Here is a 24,348-nt window from a genome sequence, read left to right on the forward strand (position 1 = left end):
GTCTGTGGCCGTCCGGGGCAGGAGGAGGCAGGGCAGGGCCACCCCATTTCCATCTACCGTACCGGTTTCAACTTGTGGTGCCGCATCTCAGCATGTCTACTCGCTCCGGTAAGGCCTTGAGGGGTTGCGGGGAGAGTGCCCCCGGGGGTGCTATGTTCGGCTCTATGGACAAATTCCTGACAAGGGTGGCGGCTGTCATCGACAATGAACTTGCCATATCTGAACGGCGCCTTTCTCTTGACTTTCCTCCTGCTAAAAGTCCATCTCCAGCAATAGTGTTGTCCCCTCTAAATCCTACTTCCCCTGCACCCTTGCTTGGGGAGCTACCTGGGGATTCCTTTATTGCACCATCAATGGGTGGTATAGAAGGGTTAGAAAGCTCACTGACCGGTAACCACGGTACTAGTCCTTGTGCCGTGCTTATAGATCCATGTAATGAGCTCTCCTTAGCAGGCTCACCTGGCATTCAGTCCCAACACTGCCCTGAGGTTCCTGCTCCCGTCCCACAAGTTTCGACTAAAAAGCGACCTAACCAGGAGCCTATCAAAAGGAAGGGGAAAAGGGCAATTTACACTCGAAAGGGCTGCTCATCCAAGATTACTAACCATCCTAGGTACCCGCCCCTGAGGGGTCCTTCCCCCCTGAGCGCCGCAGGACCTGTATCCTCAGGGACACCTATTTGCGCTCCAGCTGTTATTGATACAGTACCACCTTCCTTGTTGGCCCCACCAACGCCTGACCAGGCCAACGTGGGTCACTCCATGGAGGCGATTGAGAAGCTGGTCAAGTCTCTTGTGTTGCCACTTATAGACCAGGTCAAGAGGTTGGGGGACAGGCTTGACTGCTTTGAGCAGGCTACTAGGGACAATTTTTTTGCCCTAAAGACCCTTCTCAAGCACCAGCCAAAGCCCAGTGAGGATAGGACAGATAGGTTAGATAAGTCCATTAGGATAGAGGTTCCAGTGAGACCCCCCCTGGGAGATCAGCTGATGCAGCCGCCCAAGCATCCAGCCCCTGGGAATATTATCTTGGCTGCTCCTAAGGTTGGTCCTAGACAGATAAAGCCGAAGGCTCCCACTCATGCTGCTCACGTGCATGCTACCCCTCCCCCAGTAGCAATAACCCCGGTGGCTACCCAGGACCTAAGGCAACACCAGAAGGGAGGGACGGGCCCTACTTCGCAACCTGGGGCTGTTATATCTGATGCAACTGGCGGTGTTGCATCAACTTCTAAGGTTGCATCTATTCCCGTCCCACCTACAAATCGTCCCCCTTTAGGTCCTCCTCAGAACAGTAGACGAAAGTGCCCCCCAGTTAACCTCCCCCCTGAGTGTCACCCGTATGTTGTCATCCTTACGAAAGTCCCTCCTATTGGGAGTACCCAGCGGGAAAACCATCAGGCACTCAAGAATAAGGTCATCCACTGGCTGAAAGCCAACAGGCCCCTGCCTGCGGGAGTGGATGGAATTATTCTTGGTGTACGCAGGGTGGGTTGGATTGGACACGGGAAAAAATCGCTCGAAGGGGATTGCGTGGTGGTAAACTTCCAAGATGCTAGGGTTGCCCATTTAATATGCTCTCAAGGTCAACCCACGGTTGGATCGGGTATCGACATGGTCGATTTGACATTTTTTTACCCACGGTCTATTATGACCACCCCCACCATCCACCTTGGACAACCCACCTATATTAGCAGCCCTGGGGGCCAATTTTCTGTGGAGAACACTGCCTACGGCCTTTCGACCCCGGGAGTTCTTTCCCAGCAGCTATGCCTAGCTCCAGTGATACCAAATTGGGGACCTTGGAGCTGTTGACTCAGTTATGATCCGGGGGAGGATGCTGTGGCCCCAGGCTTTGTCGCCGAGTCAACACCATACCCCAAATCCAATGGCTCCTCCTCCCCACCGCAGACTCAGGCTACGGCCGAGTCTGTAGAGGGGAAGGGGGAGACTGGGGCATCCTATAATTTTCTGGCTGGTCCCCCTGATGTGGGTTCTGTGGTCTTATCACCCCCTGTCGAGGATTGTAGCATTGCAGCTGTAACGGACCCCCAGATTAGGGTTTTCAGCTGGAATGTGGCGGGCCTCGAAAGGAAGCTGGCGTTGCCGGACTGGAGCGAGCGTGTGGAGCAATACTCCATATGCCTGTTCCAGGAAACCTGGAGTCGGGTGCCCCTACACAAGGCGGGCTATTCCACCCACTTTTTGCCGGCAGTAGAAAGTGCAACTGGCAGGGGCCGCCCCTCTGGCGGCTTGTTAATCTGGGTAGCCACCGAACTCAACTGTAGGGTGGAGGAGAGGGACACTAATTGCCCTGACCTCCTAAATATTTTGCTCAGAAATTCCCAGGGCAGAGTCATTCTAAATATTTTTAACATCTATGCCCGTGGCACTAAGGGGGGAAGAGAATCCCCAGTTATAGCTTGCCTGGAAGCGCAACTCCGCTCATCTCCACACAGGTCCTGTACCTTGTTGGCAGGTGATCTGAACTGCACTTTCGAGCCCCTGGACCTGGACATCCTAGCAGATCAAGAGGAACTTGATAATGGGTGGGGGATTCCGCCCCTCGAGCTTGGTCCTGTTAAAAAGTGGACAGAAGTGGCCCTCCAGATTAACTCACTAGTTATGGAGTTTGGTCTTAGAGCTGCCAACGGCAGGACCAGGTCCGACAAAGTAGGGGCGCACACCTACAATAGGCCAGGACACACGTCACGGATTGATTATTTCCTCCTTGACATACACCTGTGGAGCCTGGTGGAGGACATGGTAGTTTTACCTTCTGTGGAGAGTGACCACAATCTCCTGTCCCTCACCCTGTCCCACAGGTGTGTCAATAGCACCGTGAGTAGTTATCCTTGTAACCCCGCTCCGGACCTATCAGTGGTCACGAACTGTGGACGAAGGCTAAAGTGGGCGAAGCTAGCTCTTTCGGAGGAGAAAACCTCTGCGATTAGGCAGCTTCTGGTCTCAGCCCTAGCCAATCTTGACTGCCAAGAGGAAGGGCTGATGGAGGTGGCACCCAGGTTTTGTGTCATAATTCAGGCCATTGGCGACCTCTTTGTAGTTCCAGCTCACCCGAGCGGAAGGAAACCAAGCCCACGATCGGGTCAGGGCTGGTACAACCAGAAGTGTAGGGAGGCGAAATCACTTCTTATCGAGGCAGTCAAGTCCAAAATACCGTCTAGGACTAGGGAGGCCAGGAGACACTATGCACTCTGCCAGAAAAATGCAAGGATGGAGTGGGAGGATAATTTCTGGCAGGACCTCCTGGCTGCCAGTCGTGGGAAAGATGCCAAAGGTTTTTGGGACATGGTGGGCAAAAGGAATCGTCCCGACGATTCCCGGAGGACTTGTGCCATTAACGCCCAGACTTGGTTCTCCCATTTCCAAAATCTTTATTCTGCTGTTGAAGGCCCACTTAATGATCCCTTTAAAATCCCACCCTTTACTCTAGTTCGTGACCTGGATCTGTTTTCCCCCCTGGATGTAACAAAGCAGATCAAAACCTTGGTCCCTTTGAAAGCAGCTGGCCCGGATGGCCTACCGGGGGACATCCTCCGGGCTTACCCGGAAGAATGGGGGGTACTAATCTCTGCACTCCTCAATGCAATCATGGGGGGAGGGCCTGTGCCTGACTCCTGGAGAGGTGCGGAGGTGGTCCCCATTTTTAAAAAGGGCAGTCGGGACTTACCCGGGAACTATAGGCCTATAAGCCTAATAGACTCCAGCCAGAAATTGGCCGGGAAAACCATCTTGGGGAGAATCACTCAATGGGTGGACGACAATCACATTCTGTCCGACATGCAGGCTGGGTTCCGTTCGGGTACAGGAACTATTGAACAGGCCTTTAGGCTTTTGTTGTTACACTGGAAGGTGGTGGTGCTGGGCAAAGGCAGTCTTTATTTGGCCTTTATTGACCTTAAGACTGCCTTTGACCTGGTACCAAGGGAGGAACTTTGGAGGGTGCTTCATGGTTTAGGGATGCCCCCGTACCTATTGAACCTCCTTATTAACCTGCACATCAACACCTATGCCCAGGTTAGATGGGGGCTGAATGGGGAAAAGACCGACAAGATCAGGGTCGAGAGGGGAGTAAGACAGGGCTGTGTTTTGGCCCCTACCTTATTCTCCCTCTATATTAACGGGGTGGTAGATCATCTACTGGGCGAACCATCAGACGTTCCCTGCCTGGGTGGAGTAAAAATTCCAACTCTGTTGTTCGCCGACGACACCCTCCTCATTTCCAAAACCCCCCAAGGTCTACAGACATTGCTGAACCGCTTCCAGGACTTCTGTACCTCTAAAGGCCTCGTCATTAACATAGACAAGACCAAGTACCTAGTCATGCATCCACCTCGCAAACTTGGCCGCCCTCCAATTCTGAACTCTATACCCCTAGAAAGAGTGGCGGAATTTGATTATCTGGGGATCCGACTGAATGATGCAATGAGCTGGACTGCCCACATTGATAAAATGACTCTGGCCCACAAAAGGGTGGGGGGCGCCCTTCTTAAGGAGTACAATAACTCCACAAAACATTGTGTTGCTCCTATACTTGAGATCTACAAAGCTCGTGCGGTCCCAGCTTCACTCTATGGATCGGAACTGTGGGGCTTGGGCAAAGTCGACTCATTGAGTAAGGCCGAAAACAACTTTATCAAGGATCTTCTTGCCATTCCATCGAGCAGCCCGACCATCCCAGTGCTCTTGGACACTGGCTGTAAAGCCATAAGGGACCAGGCTCGGCTTCGTCCCCTTCTGCTCTGGGCACGCTTGTGGAGGGTCCCGGAGCTACAATCCTATGCTAATGGGCTGGCAGAAGTGATGCATGCTGATGGTTGGAGTAGCATCAAATGGCTGAAGGACATAAAACATCTTTTAGGGGAACTTGGTTTGGACTCTTGCTGGCATAGTCACTCCGCTCCTCCAAAGAAGATTCTAAAAAAACTTTTCTGGGAGTGGGTTAGTGTGAAGCGCTCTAGAAGCCAGCAGCATTGCAAAACCACCGCAGCTTTCCTGCTGTTCAAAGACGTTGTCTTGTACGAGCCATATATGGATATTATATCAGTTGCTATGGATAGGTCCCTGTACATTAAATTTCGGCTAGGAACCTTGCCCTTGGCCGACCTCTGTTCAAGGTGGAATAAAGCCCAGCCCACATCACGCTTTTGTGCCTTTTGCCAGGATAAACCAGAGACGGTGCCACACTTCCTTTTCGAATGCCCGGACTATGGTCGCCCCAGATCACGTTGGCTTGGTCCCATTTGCAGAGAACTGGGGACTCGTCAGTACTCTGTTGCCCTTCGAATTCTTTTAACTGATACAGCCCCTCCTATTGTTTGTGCTGTTGCTAAATTTTTAAAATGGGCTTGGTTGATTAGACTTAGAAGACTGACCATATCAATTTAATTCCTTTTTATCTAATTTATGCAGACATAACGTGTTTTAATTTTCATTCCATTTGTACAGTCTTACTTATTTCGACATGCTGTTTTTATCTTTTTGTACTGCTTTTATGATATGTGCATATCGAAATAAAGCATCAATCAATCAATATATTTTAGCAGAATTTTATGTACGGTGTACTGTTAAATTACATTTATTTTTTGTATTATGTTGTAATTAAAAATGTATTTTATGTTAATGTAATATTTCCTTTTCATATATAATAAATATAAATATTAAATATTCTGAATCATTTTTATAGATTTGGTATAGAAAATGATACATTTTTATATTATATTCAATAATAGAATATAGCTTTAAAATTATTTATTAATTTTTCTTTATAAATTATGTATACTCAAACATAATTAATGATAATCTAGATGCTTACTTCATTAATTTGCTTCTAAGTGAGTTTTTGGAAAAATAAATAATTATACATTTTTTGGTTTTAATATTTAGGTATAGTGTTAAATTAATCTTTTTTTCAATGTTATATTCATTTTGTTTATCGCTCAAGGTCAAAGACTCTTTATTCAGCCGATAAAGGCCATAAAAGCACATGAGTTAAAACATATGTACCAAAAGATACATATAATTACATAGAGCTTAAAAAAACTATGAGTAAATAAGGAACTCAGTTAACATGAATAAAAACATCTAAGACCATTTGTGCAAAAGGGCAGATTAAGATTCAATGTTAGAAAGAGGGAATACAAAGCACAAAATCGGAGGTAAAAAATTGGACATATAAATTGCAGGTGCATCAGTGCATTTATAGGATCAAGAGACCTCAAATTCAGTCCATAAAATGTACTGCTGTAGAATAAACACTGATATCGCCCACGAGGCTCAAATCGAATTCAGGCTTACTGGTCCTTGAACAGCTTCTTTGTGAGTCTTAGGGCTCCTGAAAAAAAAACTTTCAACCCCAAAGCAAACCATGGGGAAGGAAAGCATTTGTAGATACAATAGTGCAGGCCTTACTTGGACAAATTGACCATTTCCTAGCAGTGGAAGGATGTGTTTGTTCCGCAAAATGCCATAGAATACGCAGAAAAATGTAAAGCGCAAAGTGTCCTGCTCTGAGAAATTGTCACAAGGACATGGCTTTAGGGCACCTGGCTTTGGAAAGCCTTGAGGAACGGCAAATAACCAGTGTATAAAGTTGAATCTGAATCTGGTTAACAGTAAGCGTTGGTGAACATTGTTGACAAGTGACAAATAAGACTGCGCCTGTGAGCTTGAGCTCAGTGTTCTATATTTTCTCACTGAGGGCTTAGCAATTTCCATGCCCTCCCTTTCCCCCAACTGCCTAGCCACACACAAGTGTTAAATGTTCCTCATATCACTGGGGCATAAGGGCCTGGGGTGCGTAAACATATCAGGACAGTCTAGCCTCAGCTGGTCCACGACATACCTTAACAAGGGAATACGCAAGACCCCTTCAAGTGCAATACAGTCCGCTAATACATGTTGATTTAAGGTGGAAGCTGGACTTGACCAGATTCTCATCCAGAGCGTTATCAGTGCGTCTGCAGTATGATCTGAAATGTAACCCACTGGATTTGTTATTACGGCAACCTGGACTTTATTAAATATAATTTTACACAAAGCCGAACAAGTTGTAGAAACTGACTGTGCATTATTTATGCTGTTTATGAACATGGAAACAAACATAATTATCTCCTCCATGTTGCATCTGAGATAAAAAAAGTTTGTTCTATCTTTGTTATTTTCAAATAAGGCTTATAATGTGGGTGCTAAAATTTTGCTTTAATGCCATCATTGAATGTGGTTGCTAAAATGTTGCCTAAATGCCACCATTGAATGTGGTTGCTAAAATGTTGCCTTAATGCCACAATTTTGTAATAAACTATAGACCAGAGTAAAACCTGTTTGCTCCTCTCCCTGTGATTCAAGCACCAATCATGATGAAGCAATTGATGTGCCCCAATGTTAGCACAACACATTTACATGATTTCGCCAAAATGAGTCTCAAGAGTTGATGGTTCAGTTACATTTTGTTTTAATTCATTTAAGTTTTAGGACCTCACATCAATAGAAAAAAGATTAATGTAGAAAACCAGCAGCTTAACTATAGATGGCACCAATAGGTTTGAAGCAGGCTAGCAGCACACAGCTCATTATATAAGTACACTGTTCCTAATTCGTGAGATTTTTGCAAATTATTTACATTTTATATCACCAGTGTCCCTGGTATTAGAGGTAGACTCCATCTATTTTTGAGAATAGTTAAATGTGAGTCCAAGTTTAATCTAAGTATGCACTGAAGATTCCAGTCCACCCAGGCATTCAGGATCTCCACAATTAATATTTATTCAATTAATTTGCATACAAAGGACCCAAATGGAAGTTCTATGTATGTTTTTAGGTTTTAGAAAAAAACAAAACTGATATTTCTCTTGGAGATCATATTTTGGGACCCCATGACCTTCCACTGGCATTAGTTGGCCTTTGATGAAAGTTTGTGCCTCATTGAGTTTGGAAATTATACCAATGAGACCCAGTGTTTATGTTGTGAAGAATCTTTAACACCTATCTGGAATGAGGAAAGGCTGTTTTTTTTTTTTTCTTCAAGTGAACAGATGTGCACAGGTATGCACCGGAAGTGACACCACTGCATTTCCCATCATCCATCTGCACAGGAAGTGGCATCACTGAACTTCCTACCATTCCTGTGCAATGGAAGGGGCATCACTTCTTGCCTTCATCCTACTTAAGTCAACTCTTCAGTGCATCCCATCATCTGGGCATCCCTAGCAAAGGGCAGACACAGACTGCCTGTTAGGGTCACTGAAGGGCCTTGGGCCAGAAGCCCTGTACTTTTGTGTAAGACATTGGATTGCTATTTGGGGTGGATAATACCCTTGTTAGAGTGCACCCTTAAAGTCACAAAATTAACCTGAGCCCACTCCCCTGGCAGCCATGACACAGACAAGACAGGCTTAACTTAGGGAAATGTGTAAAGTATTTTTGCCGCACCAAAAGAATAAAGTTAAAATGCAAAACAATAAAAATCCGAAACTGAATTGTACAGTGAAAGATTTAGGGAACAAAATGAAACCAAAATGACAAAAATCCAATAAGGGGAATCGCAGATATGAAGTTTAAAATGTTTAAGTAGAAATAGTGATAAGAAATGCCAATTGCCAGCGAAAGTCTATGGTTGCGGTGGACCTTATGCGCCAGTGAAAGTCTGTGGACTGATGGAGCGCTGGCCAGATACACCAACCAGGTTAGTCCCAATGCTCTAGGGGAGTAAACTGTTAAAGCTCGCTAGGACCCCAGGGGAGGCACTTAGAGACTCACACGATGTCAGGCAGACACCAACTGCATTGTCCAGTTCAGATACATTTGCCACACACCAGCTGGGTACTGCCAGGAAAAAAGCCTTTTGCAGCTTGTTTTCTCCTAGTTGCCACACACGAGGCAAGCCAACTGATCCTTTGAATCAACATCTTTTTTCTGGGTACAAAAGGGAGCTGGTCCAGTCCTTCAAGGCATCTCTAAGGTCATAGAAAGTGGGTTTAGCCCTTTTTAGACTTTCCGCAAGCCAAGAAAATTTTCTGATGTAATTCCGGTTCTTGGAGATGCCAGATTTATGCCTGGGGTCAGCTAGGAAGGTAGGGTGACTCCTGGGAACTCCCTAACCTGTTCCTGTAGCTAAACTTACTTACTTTTTTCTGTAGTTCCTGTTTGCCTTACTGCAAACAAGCCCAAAATGCCATGTGTCAGGCAATTTTCAAAATGAGGAAAGTCTTCAGACACACTAAACCTGGGGTCTGAGGTTTGGGTGTGTGTATGTGGGGGTGAGTACACTATAGTATTCCTAGTGCCCTCCCACATCCAACACTAAAATCCAGTTTGAGGTAGGCACTGTACCCAAACCAAATCCAGAGACAGAAGTCTGGTAGGACAAAAATAGGGTTTATCAGCAACCAGATAGGGGATCCATAAGAATTAGCTTGGCAGCCTGTTCTCACCCTGTCAAGTGTGTCTCAAGTGTTACATGTTGCTCAACAGACTTATCAAGCAGGATTTGACACTGTAGTGTCAAAAGGATACACACAGCCCCACTCTACATATTCTGTTAGGTTCAGAGAAGTAATCTCTGACCAATCAGGTCAGCCTACTGCCTTCTTGTGGAAGGTATTCCATACATTTTTTTTCTCACATATTCAATACTGTGCACAGGCTGAGAGCTGGCAGAGGTATACTAACTAGCCTTCTGACACTTAAGGCAGGTAAAGGGTGCCTTTCTTAAAATGTTCTTTTCCTGAATTATGTATTAAAAATCTGACAAATACCATTGAATTGAATTTTTATTTTATATTTTAATCCGTTCTTTGATCTGCTTGTAGGGCCATGTCACTGTAGGGACATGGTAATAATATATTTTTAAGTACCATGCGGGCTACAAGTGTACCTTGTGGGCAACAGGTGTCACATAGGTGACTTACTAATATTTTAAAGGGAGGCTTTTACTTGTTGAACAGTGTTTGTTTAACGGGACACAGGGTAGGCCGGACAATGTGTTTGCTTTGCATTGTAGTGGATGGCACAATAGGAGCTGCAGTATGCTGATGGCACTTAACTTTCCTGCCACTTTGTACACCATATTCTAGGAACTTATAGGCACATTAAATATACCAATTAGTATTAGGCAAGCTCAACCATGTTTAAAGTGGGAGCACGGACTCTTTACTATTGGTTAGCAGAGGTAAAATGCCCAAAGCTCTAAAGCCAGCAAGTAAAAATCGGGTCCAGCAAAGGCGAAAATCTGGGGTGACCGTGCAGAAAAGGTGGATTTCTTACACAGTGAGACTTCTGAAACTTATAAAATCATGGACTCCACTCAGCACTCTGTAGTTGCAATCCCCACAATCACACCCAGATGTAGACGACAAAGACATACTCCGAGACACTCATATAATTCACACAACACATAGACCCACTCAACTAACCACCATCCCACTAACTGCCACACACCCTCAAACTACAGAGCACACATTCTAACTCATACTCATCAACACTCACTCTTCAGTACTCCGTGCACCAGACATCACAGACCGCATCAACTATCACTAGCTGGATGCTCTCTTCATCACAGATGCAAAAGGAACATTTGATGAACAGAATGCATAACAATGTTATCAAAGAAACATAAGTCAAACCCACATCTTTACACATTGCCGATATCTATCTTTCTTTCTTCAAGTTACAGCATCTATTGTGTGGACTTACCTGTCATGCACAAGTCCTACTGTTCCTAAACCCTATACAAGCAAGTAGCATTTCACTGCATGGAGCTGCTGACACACCATTCCCCTGTGTCCGTAAGCCTGACTGCCACCTACTATCTCATCTACAGGCCTTTCTGGGCATCACAAGGATTTCATTGATGAATTCTGAGATCATCTCACCATCCCGTCCAACTGACATGTTCACACAACCCCTTTGGCAACTTCAACTTCCCAGACAACTCAACCTCAAAAAAATATTTAGACACCCTGTTTAACCTCATTGATACACTCAATATGGTACAGCATATCGGGGACATGGCCTGGTTGCCCAAGATGGCAGACATACTCTAGAAGAGTTCCGATCCCAGTGGCCCAACTCTTCTAATTATCCTCACCTGGCCTGACATGCTAACTGCCATCCGGCAACAGTGAAGGCTCCTGCAGGAGCAGAGGTGACTGGTGGGCATGCAAGCGGCATCTCCTGTTGGCACTCTTGGCGAGTGACTACTGCTTGAGCTGGACCGGGATCAGCGCCCCTTGAGGAGCAGAGGCTGGTGTATCATTGGCAGGCCATCTCTGTGGCCTCCAAGCCCTGATCTTTGCTGTCCTAAAGATCTTACCCAGCCTTGGGCTATCTTCGGTGGGGAGTCCAGGAGGGTCCTCCCAGGGCAGTGGTACTGCACCGGGTGCCAGGGCCTGTGTCTCTTGACCAGACCTACCTCTGGCGCCTGCCAGGGGTTGCGGTATCTGCCCTCCAGTGTCACTGAGTGAGGAGGCTTCCCTGGTGGGCTGGGGTGTGGTGGCACCTGACCCTCACTCAGGACCCAGACCCATGGACTTGCGCAGCCTCCTGATGATTGCCTCTACTCTTGCAGCCTCCATTGACGGTGGACTATCTGCTAATGAGGGGGCTGCTGCATATTCTTTCCAGGCCATGGAGCCTGGTGGACTCTTACCCTGCAGGGCCCCAACACTGAACTGTGACCTGACTAGATTGGTGGGCACTGACCTGTGGCATTGGTGCCCCAGCGCTACTCTGCCTGCTTGCTGGGCTCTCTCCTTGTGGGAACCATTTTCCTAGCGGCTCCCAGGTTGGTTTCCACACACAGACCCCCTCATCTGACTCCACCTGTGTCCTACAGCTCTTGACTTACCATACACGAGGTGCATCTTACCCTGCGTGGCCCAGGGCAAAACGAGGGGCTTCCTGGCCTGCACAGGAGCCCCTTCTGGAGCTGTTTGACATTAAGGGAGCCAGGCCTGCTCGCCTTTTCACTTCCGCGCTCCCTAGAACACTGCTGCTGCCTGGTGCTTTGGCCTCTGTCTGCCTGGCTGCAGCACCTACCAAGCTAGCAATTGTGCGCCAGAAATTCATAATCAGGCTGCACTGAATATGGCTCATCACAGAATTGCAAAGACATCAACACCTGCATTGACACCCCAACCTCCTGGCTGTGGATCCAGCTGATTGTGGGGATCATGCCCTTTCTCTAGTGCCAGCCTCTCATGCGGATAAGCTGGAAGTGCTCCTGCTTGCCATGGAGACCACCCATGCCTCTGTAGATGCAAATATTGACTAATTGGTGATGGACCTGGGGCTCCTCAGAGACCACCATACGAAGGTCGCTGGCAGGGTAACTGAGGCAGAGTGCACCCTGCAGGAGCTACAACTACAGGCAGCACATCATACCCTACTCACCGGGGCCCTGGGCTGGCTGTGCTTCCTCAAGGGAAGGGTGGACGACTCGGAATGGCGAGCCAACTGGAATAACATCAGAGTAGTGGGTCTACCTTTGGGATTGGACATCGTGGACTTTTTAGAAACAGAATCAAAACTCCTCTTTCTTCTCCTTGGAATGTGCCTTTCAGGTACTGGCTCGGAGGGCATCACCGGGCTCGATTCCCTCGGCCTATGTGACCAAAGTCCTTCATTACTGGGACAGAGACGCAAATCTCTGTGTGGCTTGGTAAGTAGTCCCCCTCAAAATTGACGATCAAAGTGCTGGTTTTTCCAGACTACACCCTACAGAGCAACACCAGCAGACCTCCTTCCAGGGAGTAAAACGTCTCCTTCACAAAATGGACTTGCAATATTCATTATAGTTAGCAGCAAAGCTCAAGATCATTCACGACATGAAGACTCACTTTTTTCGACCCTCACTCTGCATGGGAGTGGATAGAAAACAAGGGTGGACATGATGGCTCTGGTTGGCCTGACTAACCATCACCTCTTGACGAGCACCGGAGATGCTGGGTAATAGATGACGACTGGTCTCTAGGGCCTAATCTTCCACAGCCCCATCCCTACGCCAGGCTTTTATGAATGACAAGCTACTCTAGCAGTTGCTGCATTGTTCCGAGACACTGCCCCCACATAGCCTTTGACCTACGCACTACTTCAAGTGAAGATGAGGCAGCTTCCTTTTGGTCGTCCCTGGCCAAATCTTATGTGGGACTTCACGTTACCCCACAAGCTCCTGTGATACATATCTACTGGCGAAGATGTGCAGAAGCGGTCTCCTTCTTTGCATTTGGAGTTGGATGTGCTGCTGGGCTAGCAGTGCCTGGAGACCTCGCCACCTAGAACAGATGCCCCAACTGGGACCTGAATGCCAGGTCTGCCTTACCTGCTGCCCACATTCTCTGTAAAAGGTCTTCCACCTACTGTGTACCCAAAGAGTTGGAGCACAGGGTTAAACCTATTTGTCCCACAATCTGAACCTGAGTCTTCTCCCATAATCTACATAAGCTTTGTAACTTGCTTATACGTGCAGCTGTTTCCTTTAAGCATCTGGTATTCAGTTTGTATGTTAACACACCTACTGCCATGAGATGCGACCAACTGGAGCTGATTAGCCCTGCGGCCTGCAGTGCGCAGTCGGGGCAGAGCAAAGGGGCTATATCGTAATGCCACCTTAAAATGGTGGATGCCAACTAACCAGTATTTACCAGTATTTCTAAAGCGCACAGCTACCTCCGAAGTGGTGTCCCGGTGCTGGGGACCCTTGGGAAGATTAATCAAGCTATTGCCCAGAGTCACATGGTGCTGGGCTAACCTGCCACCGGCGCCGGGGATCAAACCGTGAACCCCGTAGTCAGGCACCCTGGCCGCTGCGCCACACCTCAACCACCTAAACTATCATGACCCACTCAACTAACTTTCACTTCCTTAAATGGAATGAGTGGGGGATGAATACGGTGCACAAGCAATGTTTGGTATACTCTTACATAAAGCAACAAGAGGTGCACATCATATTCCTTCAAGATACACACATGATGATGGTGGAGACACTTAAATTGCAAAAACACTGGTGTGATTCCTTTTATTCCACTAGCTTATCTGCTTATTGCAGAGCTGCTCTGATTCAGGTGCAAGCTAGAGTCCCTTTCCAGCCGCTCAACATAGACATCAACGGGAATGGACGGTTTGCCTTTGTGGAGGGACTTTTGGACGGCACATTGATACTCCTGGGTATCATTTATGCCCCAAACACTGATCAACCTAGTTTTCTCTCCACCTGGTCTGACACACTGGCGCAATGGGTTGGAATTCCTTGCATCCTTGGGGGTAGGAGGTGTGGGGGGGTTCCTTGCAGATCTTAGGGGAAAGCTGGTCCTTTGGGAGGAACACACCTTCAGATATGTAGGGATCAAAATCTACCATACTGACTTAGACCGCTACGAAGATAGTTTGGTCTGTGACCAATCTCTGTTCTGAGCCCACATTCAATTCTGAAAAAGCCCCCCGCTGGCCACAAAGGGTAAATTTCCCTTGGTAATGCTCTTGTGTTTGCTAAACCACTTTGCACATGTGCTGGTCACTCCCCCGAGGACATTCTTCAGTGAGCTTGACACCATGCACGACGACTAAATTTGGGGAACCGGATGCCGATGATTAGCGTTGAACAAACTTCAGCTGCCCCTAGGCCAGGCTGTATTAGCTGCTCCTTCCTTTGAAAAATACTACCTAGCTGACTAACTCTATTGGTTGTCATGCTGGCTGGCTGTCCGCTGACACCGACTCTGGTTAGGGCACTTCAAAGTCCGTAGATGTGCTCCAAAGCAAAACTGCTGCCTGCCTTTCCTAGATTGGTGACTGTTGTCTGAAGGTGCATCAACAGAGTTTTTTTTATCTTACACAGATTGTCACACCATGTGCCCCTGAAACTCCACTCCAGGGCCTGGGCCATAGTATACGACTAGACTTACTGTCTAAGGACTTATGTCATTGGCTTGACAAACACATAACTCTCAGGGACCTCTTCTCAGATGACCATTTCTTATCCTCTGACCAACACATTGTAGAACAGAATATCCCTCTGGGCAATTTGTTATGAACTGACAGCTCCAGTAGATCTACTTCACAATATGGGGCATTAGCCAGAGGGAACCGCAGAGTCATGCAAAAACTACTAGTAATGGTCACGTAAAGGTACTTAGTTACTTGACTATACAAAGCCATGCGGGACCAACCCCAGCCCCCCACCCCCCTTACACAACTTTGAGAGCACTGGGAAACTGACTTCGGGAGTGAGTTGCATGCCTGAGTGGTCACGTGCACTAGAATATCCTCACTTAATTTCTAAGAACGCATGGTTCAAGAATAACCCAAATTCTACATCTTACACCAAGCATACTTTACCCCTGCCAAGCTGAACAAGGTCTTCCCAGAGGCACACATTTGCTGCCGTAGATGCCAATCAGACAACGTGATCACCACCACCTTCTACGGTCCTGCCCAACCCTCACACAATATTGGCAAGCAGTTCTAGCCACTACAACAGACATCACTCATTGCGAGGGATTGGACGGTTTGGAGGCTGTCGCCCTCCACATCTACAAGCATCTCAAGAGCGATAAGGTGGCTGTTTGGTTCACAGACTTCTCACTCCTCTTAGCTAAAAGAGCAATAACCCTGAAGTGGCATGCACAACAGCTGTCTCTGGCAACTATCTAATGGAACATGTGAGCCCACTGTGCAGAGGCCGAAAACACGGCACTTCAGCGAGAGGCAAGAGCCTCCACAAACATACCATATCAATGGAATGCAATGCCATGTCAATCCACCATCAAAGCATAATCAAGGATTACTCCCACCTACCGTGACAATTTACTTCATTGCCATCCCAGTGTGTCACTACTGCCGCATACACTGGCAACCCTACATTGATCACTAATGCCCCAGCACCCTTCCCCTGGCTCCCAACCTACAGTTGCCCCCTGCCCATCCCATCTGCACAGACCACACAGCTCTGCCCACATGGCACCTCCTCTGACCCCCCTCTATCAGCAGCAGTCTCGCACATGCCTGCCTTCTAGCACCTATGCCATGCCAACTTGTTTGCTTACTGTGATTTTTCATACTGTAATTTCACATCGTTACTTGTGTCTTCTATCTCTACTGATAGAACGGTTTATAAAGTCTGTTATTGACGTTTATTCATCTTGTACAGTTCTTTCAGAACTACGTAGATAATGTGAACACTGTAACAGAAATGCCTAGTAAAGATCTTTAAAAAACATGGTACAGGATGTTTCACAACTAACAGACCCCTAAGGCCTCAACATCGAACTTGTCTTCTCAACATCACCAACATTTTATTGCAAACCACCCATATCCCTGCATTGGATTACCCACTTTGCCATCCCTATACCCCTACCAACAAACCATGGTTAATATAAAAGACAAAACCTTCAAAGATTCCTTCATATATAATATAATGCTTGAACTCAACTCTCATCCCATCTTCTCCTTGTCCACGGTCAGCACACTTGTAGACAACTTCAACTATTTTTTGGAAAGCTATGTGAAAATGCACACCCTAATCACAACACTTAAGTGCAAGTTGAAACGTTTAGCACCCTGGCTGACCACAAACAATCCATCCACAGACAGTAAAGAGAATAGAAAAAATATATAGAAATCCGAAGGATCTCTTCATACCAAAGTCTCTCTGCTCGATACACAGACAGCTGATCTCAACAGCCAAAGCAAAGTACTATACCAACACCATCAGTGAAGCCGCCAGCAGAAGAAGAACGCTTCAATAAGACAATCAAGCACTGCATTAGTCCCTTGCCAGGCACACTCCTCACTCCACAGAATAGTGCACTGCCATCAACCTCTTCTGTGAGAAAATACAGAAGATCCAACAGCACATTGATGCTAAGTCTCCTTCAATTCTTACAGACACTCCTTCCTGTAGAATTCTTCCATAGTCTGCATTCAAAGTCTGATCTGTCCCAGATTTCAATGGCATACCCAACTCACTCAAAGCCACTTCAACTTCTTATGAAGATGATATCTTACCATCAACACTCATTAAAGCTATCTCTTGAGATGCTCTCCTTCCCTTAATTACTATTGTCAATGCGTCTCCCACTTAAGGCATGTTCTCAGAAGCTTTCAGGACAGGTCATATCTTCTGTCTCCTAAAAAAGAAAACCTTGCCAGCTACTGGCCCATCACTCCTCTACCTTTCATTGACCAGATCACTGAAAATTCAGTCTATGTTCAATTCTAAGACCACTTCAGTGCTAATCATCTCCTGTATGGTTAGCAGTCTGGCTTCAGATCATGCTACAGGATGGAATCTACTACCATACACATCATAGATGATGCCCTTTTGACCACGAAGAAGAACCCTGCCTCCTGATATTGTTCGACCTCTCAGCCGCCTTCAACACAGCCGACCCTTCTACCCTCATACCTACCACAGAGTCTCGAATGCGATTCACTGGCAATGTCCTTCACTGGTTCACCTTCTGCCTTTCCAACTGACATCAGTTTATACACGTAGGCACCTCTAGGTCACAAAAGATCCCTATTACCTGTGGAGTCTCCGAAGTCTCCGAAGTCTCCATACTGTCTCCTGCCATTGTTAACTTGTACATGGAGCAGCTTAGTGCTCTACTCAAAGCTAACCTTATCAAGATTCACCAATACGCCAATGATGCACAACTCTACTGGAAAGTCTCCTCTGCTACTTATTTTATGTGTATTTGTGAACCGCACCATCACTCGCGAGGTTATACTGGCACTTAACAGGTGTGTATGCCTAGCCATTCCTAAGGTAGGTTGGTTAATTCAAAAGCCAGATCTTCAGCTTCTTGTGGAATTCAAGAAGAGAGGAGGTGTCTTTGATGTGGAATGGGAAGTTGTTCCATGCTTTAGGAAAGATGTAAGAGAACACTCATCCTCCTGATCTGGTTCTGCTTTTGTGTGCGAGTAGAAGTTATATGGGGGTAAAGGTGTCTGTGTGATTGGCAGAAAGAAATGAGACTGTTCAGGTAGGTGGGGCCTGAGTTGTTTGGTGCCTTGAATATGTGTGTGCGCTAGGAGTTTGAAATGAGCATGTTTGTGTATTGGGAGGTAGTGTAGTTGCCTGAGGCGAGGTGTAGTATGGTGTGATGTGAATTCTGTCTGGGAGGTTAAGGTTGAATCTGGCTGCTGAATTCTGGATGGTTTGTAGTCTTCTAATGACTTACTCAGTGATCGAGATGTAGAGAGTGTTCCCGTAGTCCAACTTGCTCATGACAAGGGTGTGAATGACAGTTTTGTAGTGTTGCTTGGGAGCCATTTGAAGATCTTCCTCAACATCTTCAGGGTGTGGAGGCAGGATGCAGTGATGGTGCTGACTGGGGCGGTCACAAACTGTTTGATGTTGATGGTTATTCCGAGGTTCTTGGCATGAGTGTGGGTCTGAGTTTGGCCAGCCACCATTTGGAGTCCCTATGGTTTGATATTCTTGCCAAAGACCACCACTTCTGTCTTGTCGGTTTTGAGCATGAGGCAGTTGGCTTTCATCCAGTTAGCAACTTCGGTCATGCAGGCAGTGAAGTTGGTTCTTCTGTTGGGGTTCTTGTCTGAGAAGGAGAGATTGAGTTGGTGTGTTGTGGGCTTCCACGGAGTAAGGTACCAGGCTGACAGCTTGGTTCTAACCGTTCGAAAGGAGAAAATTCAGTGTTGAGCGGTCCTTCTATGCCAATCTCATGCAGGCACCTGATGAGGATGGGGAGTGAGACTGTGCCAAATGCTGCGGTACGGAGGGGTCCAGGAGAATGAGGGTTGCCATGTCTCCTCTGTCAAGGATCACACGAATATCGTCTTTGGTAGTGATGATGATTTCCGTTTCTGTAATGTTATTGGGTCTGAATCCGGACTGTGTGGTATAGAGCAGCTGGTGGTTTCTGAGGTGGCTGGTGAGGCAACAGTTGAAAAGTTTCTTGAAAACCTATGGCAAGAGGGAGATGGGTCTCTAGTTGGAAAGTGTGGCTGATTCAGTGGATGGGCTCTTGAGCAAAGGCATGACAATGGAATGTTTTCAGGTGTCTGGGAATGTTCCTGAGTGGATGGTGGCATTAAGGGTGGGTGTTAGTCCTTTGCTGATCAGTAGGAGTCCTTTGGGGAAGGCGTGGTGGGGCAAGATTCAGATGGAGAACCCGAGGGGATGGCGTTAATGGTAGCAGCAAGTTCGACTGTGGTGTCACAGGTCACTAGGTCCTGGTTTGTTTATTGGCTGTGATGAGAAGTTGAGTTGCGACTGGGCCCAGTTGAGTGTCAAAGTTACTGAACATGGAGGTGATTTTGTTACAGGAGAATTCTGAGAACTTGTTGCAAAGGTCTTGTGAGGGGTTGATGCTGCTATAGGCGGCAGGATGGGTGGTGAAATCTTTGATGGCAAAAAATTTCTTGCTGCTGTTAGTTTTGGCGTCGATGTGGTCTGCAAGAGCTATGTGCTTGGTGTTCCGTATCTGCTGGTGGTAGTGTCTTTGGACTTATTTGAAGTTGTCTATCTGTGGTGTCTTGACTTGTTCTCAATTTGCGCTCCAGTTGCCTGCAGTGATGTTTTGTGAGCCTGAATTTCTCTGTGTACCAGCAAGCCTATAGCTAGGCACTTGCTGTGGGTTGTGCTTGAGGGGAGACAGGATGTCAGTGCAAGTGATGATCCAGCTGTCAAGGTTTTTGATAGCTTTCAGGAAGTTGCTGGTGTGCTCAGGACAGTGCTCAGGAAAAGCAGAACCCTACTCCTCTTAAGTGATCCTTTTCAAGTTGCGGCGGGTAATTCAGGTGGTGGTAAGTCAGTGACGGTGCAGGATAGGTATGCTGAAACTGACCAAGGCATGGTCTCTTCAAGACATAGATGCTGGCTTGTCCACTGTGATGTTGCTTATTGAGGACAAAATGGGGTCCAATAGGTGTTTGGAGGTGTGGGTGGGTTCGGTTTATGAGGTTTTCAAAAAGAGTGGGCGGTGTGTTCTTCTAAATGAAAGACTTCATGTCCGTGCTTATGCTAATGGTCTTGCCTAATGTTCTTGTAGCTGGTAGGGATGGCTGTAGTGATGTCCTGTGCCGAGGTTGGGTTTAGCAATGTTTCTGTGAGAAAGAGCAGGCCTGAGGTGTATTTGGTGATCAAGTGGTTAATGAGGAGTGTGCATGCAAGTATGCTGTGTTGTTGGTATGTGTGAGCTTGAGCAGATGGCTGGTTTGTGTGAGCGAGTAGGGTGTTTGGTCTGCCAGACATCCAATGCATAAAACACTGATTGCACATCATCCAGACCTGGATGTCCAGCACTTACCTAGCCAAGATAAAATTCCTGTTATTTGTCAAGATCAATAAACAAGATACAATACAAATGTGGCTCAATGCCATAAGCCTTGATGGAATAGAACCCCAACTTTCACCGAATGCCAAGTCGCTTAGATTTATTTGAGAGACCAAATTCACTCTCAAGGAACACCATGCCCCAAAAAATGGCTGACTGGCACAAGCTCTTGCTTCTAAAGAAAGTCAAACCATTTCTTCTATAAAAACAACTTTATAATTGGTCTTCAGACCCCTATACTCTCATATATGAATGGAAGGAATGCTCTACTCCATGGCCTCCCAGATTTCAAGCTTGCATAATTTTAAAGGCATCCTGTATTCTGCATATTTCATCCAGGGCCCAAAGAAATTTGATTACATCACCCCCATCGATGATGCTGGAACTACATTGTTCCCCCTGCTGGCCCACACCATCTTTAAAACCATCTGCATCATTTTTAAATCCATGACGACCAGCAACCTGCTTATCTTGCAGACAAACTCACCATCTCTGGTGGTTCTTGGCACACACACTACCAGGACATCATCAGTCTACAGACTAAGAAGTGTAAAAAAGAAAGAAAAAATGACAGCAGGCCTTTTCCTTTAATGCACCTAGAATCTAGAGCAATATCCCTTCATTCATCAGGAATGCCCAACACTTTTCCAATTTAGAACACAGTGGAAGACTTACCTCTTTAAAGAACTTTACATCACAATGTGTGAAGTGTTTCCAACCTAGCTCCCTTTCCTATTGCTAATTGACTATGAATATGCTAGTCTTTGACCATTTACAGCACTCTACTGCCTTTTGCCTAGGGTTGTGCTATGTAAATACCATATTCATACATATATACATGTCTTTTTGTAGTTGAAGCTATGTTTAGATCGATTTTATTGTGCGAGTTGTTTGAGATGACACTTTTCTTGAATCTGAATTTATTAAGCCTGTTGTAGATTACATAATATGAGGTTTTAGCTGGTGCAAGTAACATAAGCATTACAGAACAGTTTGTCTGGAAAAACAAGGCAGTATGATTATAACATGGTGTTTAAGAAACAGGCTGTATTGCTTCTTAAGCAAACCAACTCTCATGTAATACCATCATGTGATTTTCTCCCTGTGGGTAAAGATCTCCAGTGCTTCACTGTCCAAATTTGTGTTTACGTACTGTGCACATGTAAGAACTCCAATTGAAATCTCACCAGTGGATGTGCAATCTTTATTAGTGACTTGATTGATTGTAGCTTAGTTTTGATAGTATAGTTGAAATCCCTAAATGTATTTGGAAATTGCCAATTATCGTGCATGGTATTTCCAACTGTACCCATCTGTATTGGTCTCAATCCAAAGATCTTTACTTTTGCCGTCGGTGTGGATCATGTTGTTGCTCTCTGCACCTTCCTCTGTCTTTGGAATGGAGGTTTCAAGCCTCCAACATTGTATCAAGATGAAGTAGGAATTGGGGGAATCTCAAGACCTTTCGAGGCTCAGGTCTTGTAACTAATACTTCAACAGGACTACTTGTAAAGACCACCTTATAACCCTGTTTGCTTCAATAGAGTTCCGTTCTCTAGCTCAGCCCAAACGTTAAGCATATTGAAGTTGGTATTTGAGATTCAATGACTGTTTTTCAAGTGTTTGTCATACATATTGTATTTATTTTTTGTTATTTTCATTTGCAGAAACAAAAGCTCCTTGATCAGATTGGAGACCGACTCCTACCATATCTAACACCGAAGCATGAAGGATTCAATCAACTGGTAATTTATGAACTTGTGAACAAATTAACCCGTCTACCATGGGGGTACCGTATTGTATATACCATGCCCGTACCTCAAATTTATGATTCTACACTTTCTCTTGTGTACTATCCTCGTGCAATCTACTTACAAGCTGCTTCCTAAGAATATGGTTTAGTTCTGAGAGAAAGATTCTGGAAAAAGTAATATATTCATTAAGAGAACCTAAAACAAGTAAAAAAAAAATCTTTTTTAATGTTAGGCCTGGGCGAAATTTGCGTAGTTTTCTTTGCAGTAAGTAGATTTAGGAAATTGCCTAAAAATTATGCATTACAATGAGTATTGCTAGCTGGGCATTTATTGTTAATTTTTTAGCACAAAATGCATGCTCTTGTCTTTTTGTACATGAGGACACATATTGTGCTAAAGAAGCTCACATTTTTGTACCTCTAACTTTCGAAGATGGAGATGGTTAGCTGCAGCAGCTATAATATCACCCCTGATCACTGCTTTGAAAGCGTCCCAAACTATGCCTATTGAGACTCCCCCTCCCCTCATTGCGTTCAAAATATGGAGACTGCAGCCAGGTGGGTGCTTTAGGGATCCTAGATCTATGCCAACCATCACTGGGGCATGGTCAGATAAAGTCATTGTCCTGACATCCGCTGACTGTGCCTGGGAAACGGCCACTACAACGAGGCCGTTTCAACGAAAACCATAACCACGCATGCATTACAACGCATGCGTGGTTACAACGACTGCCTTTACCACGCATACTTTTACTACGATGTACGTAGTAAAGGCATGTGTGGTAAAGGGTAAAAATAAAAAAGGGGGGCTTGCCCCCCCAAAAATAAACCACTAACCTTTAGAGGAGATGTGCAGGAAATCGGCGGCGCAGGAGAAGGAAACGGCCGTTTTTTTTTTCTACTTATGACGTCACCACGGAAAAAACGTGGAGAAGGAAAAGCGTGAATATAGTATTCCGTTGTAACGCATGCGTGGTAAAGGCATGCGTTACAACGGAGTTCGTTGTAAGATCATACAACCCTGTGCCTTTGCCATCAGAATGCTGCTCAGGAGAATGTAAGCGATATAGGTATGCGTCGATGGTCATGGGAGTAGAACATGTAACCAGAATCGGCAGTATGTCATTTGCGTCACATGTCCTGGAGACCTAAATCTGGAAAACTTAATTCGCTTAGAAAAGGCCCCCTTGAGCGTAGCTTTCTTTCACTCCCTATCTCTATGAGGATCCCATATCACATTGAAGTCCCCTGTCAGGACAATATCTCTGCATGCCAAAGTTGTTAGATCCTTTAGAAATTTGAGGAGGTCAGCTTTTTGCACTACATCGGGAGCACAAACTTTAGCTAAGGTAATGAAAGGACCCTGTAATGCCCCAACCACAATCCAACATCTGCCCCCCTTGTCTGCCTTAGTATGGATACAGATTCATTCGGACTGCTCGTTTGCCATCCAAACGATTACGTGAGGTAAGCCACACATCTAGAGACCTCCTCTCGGTTCTTCACTGGTGCTAGCACTCTCTAACTTGCTGTCCCCTCTACACAGGTATTACCCTCGGTAATGATCGCCCCATTTTGGGCTAAATCAAGCCTTCTGGATTCATTCCCACAGTTGAGACAGCATCGCGCCCCATCCTAACTGTGCCCCCCCTTGACCACATCATTTGGCCAGTCACCAGTACCAGTGAGCCCGGCTGGGTTCACTGTGAGTACTTTTACTTCACCTTCACGCACAGGGTTGACACAGTACACCACACGTGACCTCCATTGTATAAAGCAGGTATATATCGCCCAGCTTTTCTGAGCTGTCCACTTTAGTTACTTTGGCTTTCACATAGGTCCAGTCCTCACCACATCTTTATCTTATCCTTCAGATGTCCCCCTACTCTTGGTCCTGACGAGACCCTCTATTCACCACAGGGTCGAAACGCCGTCGACGATAAAAAGGAAAACGAACCTTGCAAACAGCACTTATGATTGTGTAAAGTGTCTGTGTATCTCTCTTGTATATATTCAGAACGGTCGCTTTCCTTGAAATAATAATTGTACTGAAACCTTGTAAATACAGTCACCAGTAATCGCCCAATTGTTTTTTTGGTTCTTCATATATACACTGGGGACACTTTTTGCACTGAAATATTCTTGTAATTGTATATGTCTTGATTTATTTATGTAAATATAATTGCATTATCAAAATTCTTCACTGTGAGCATCCTTTTCTCTCTTTGACATCCCACATAACCCTTGTTTATTATTGCTATTATGCTTTAATGTTACC

The 24,348-nt window shown here is 45.9% G+C and overlaps 1 protein-coding gene across 4 annotated transcripts in view; it reads left to right on the forward strand.

Annotated features, from left to right (window-relative positions):
* The window catches only part of FTO (FTO alpha-ketoglutarate dependent dioxygenase), a 1,792,536-nt gene that overhangs the window by 436,720 nt on the left and 1,331,468 nt on the right, over positions 1 to 24,348 (forward strand). For all 4 annotated transcript variants that reach the window (XM_078668469.1, XM_078668468.1, XM_078668471.1 and 1 more), the window contains exon 2: positions 21,985 to 22,062. In XM_078668469.1, coding sequence (XP_078524595.1) covers positions 21,985 to 22,062 — 78 coding nt within the window. The remainder of the gene's footprint in view (positions 1 to 21,984; positions 22,063 to 24,348) is intronic.

Source organism: Lissotriton helveticus, chromosome 12, assembly GCF_964261635.1.
Source record: "Lissotriton helveticus chromosome 12, aLisHel1.1, whole genome shotgun sequence".
Classification (NCBI taxonomy): domain Eukaryota; kingdom Metazoa; phylum Chordata; class Amphibia; order Caudata; family Salamandridae; genus Lissotriton; species Lissotriton helveticus.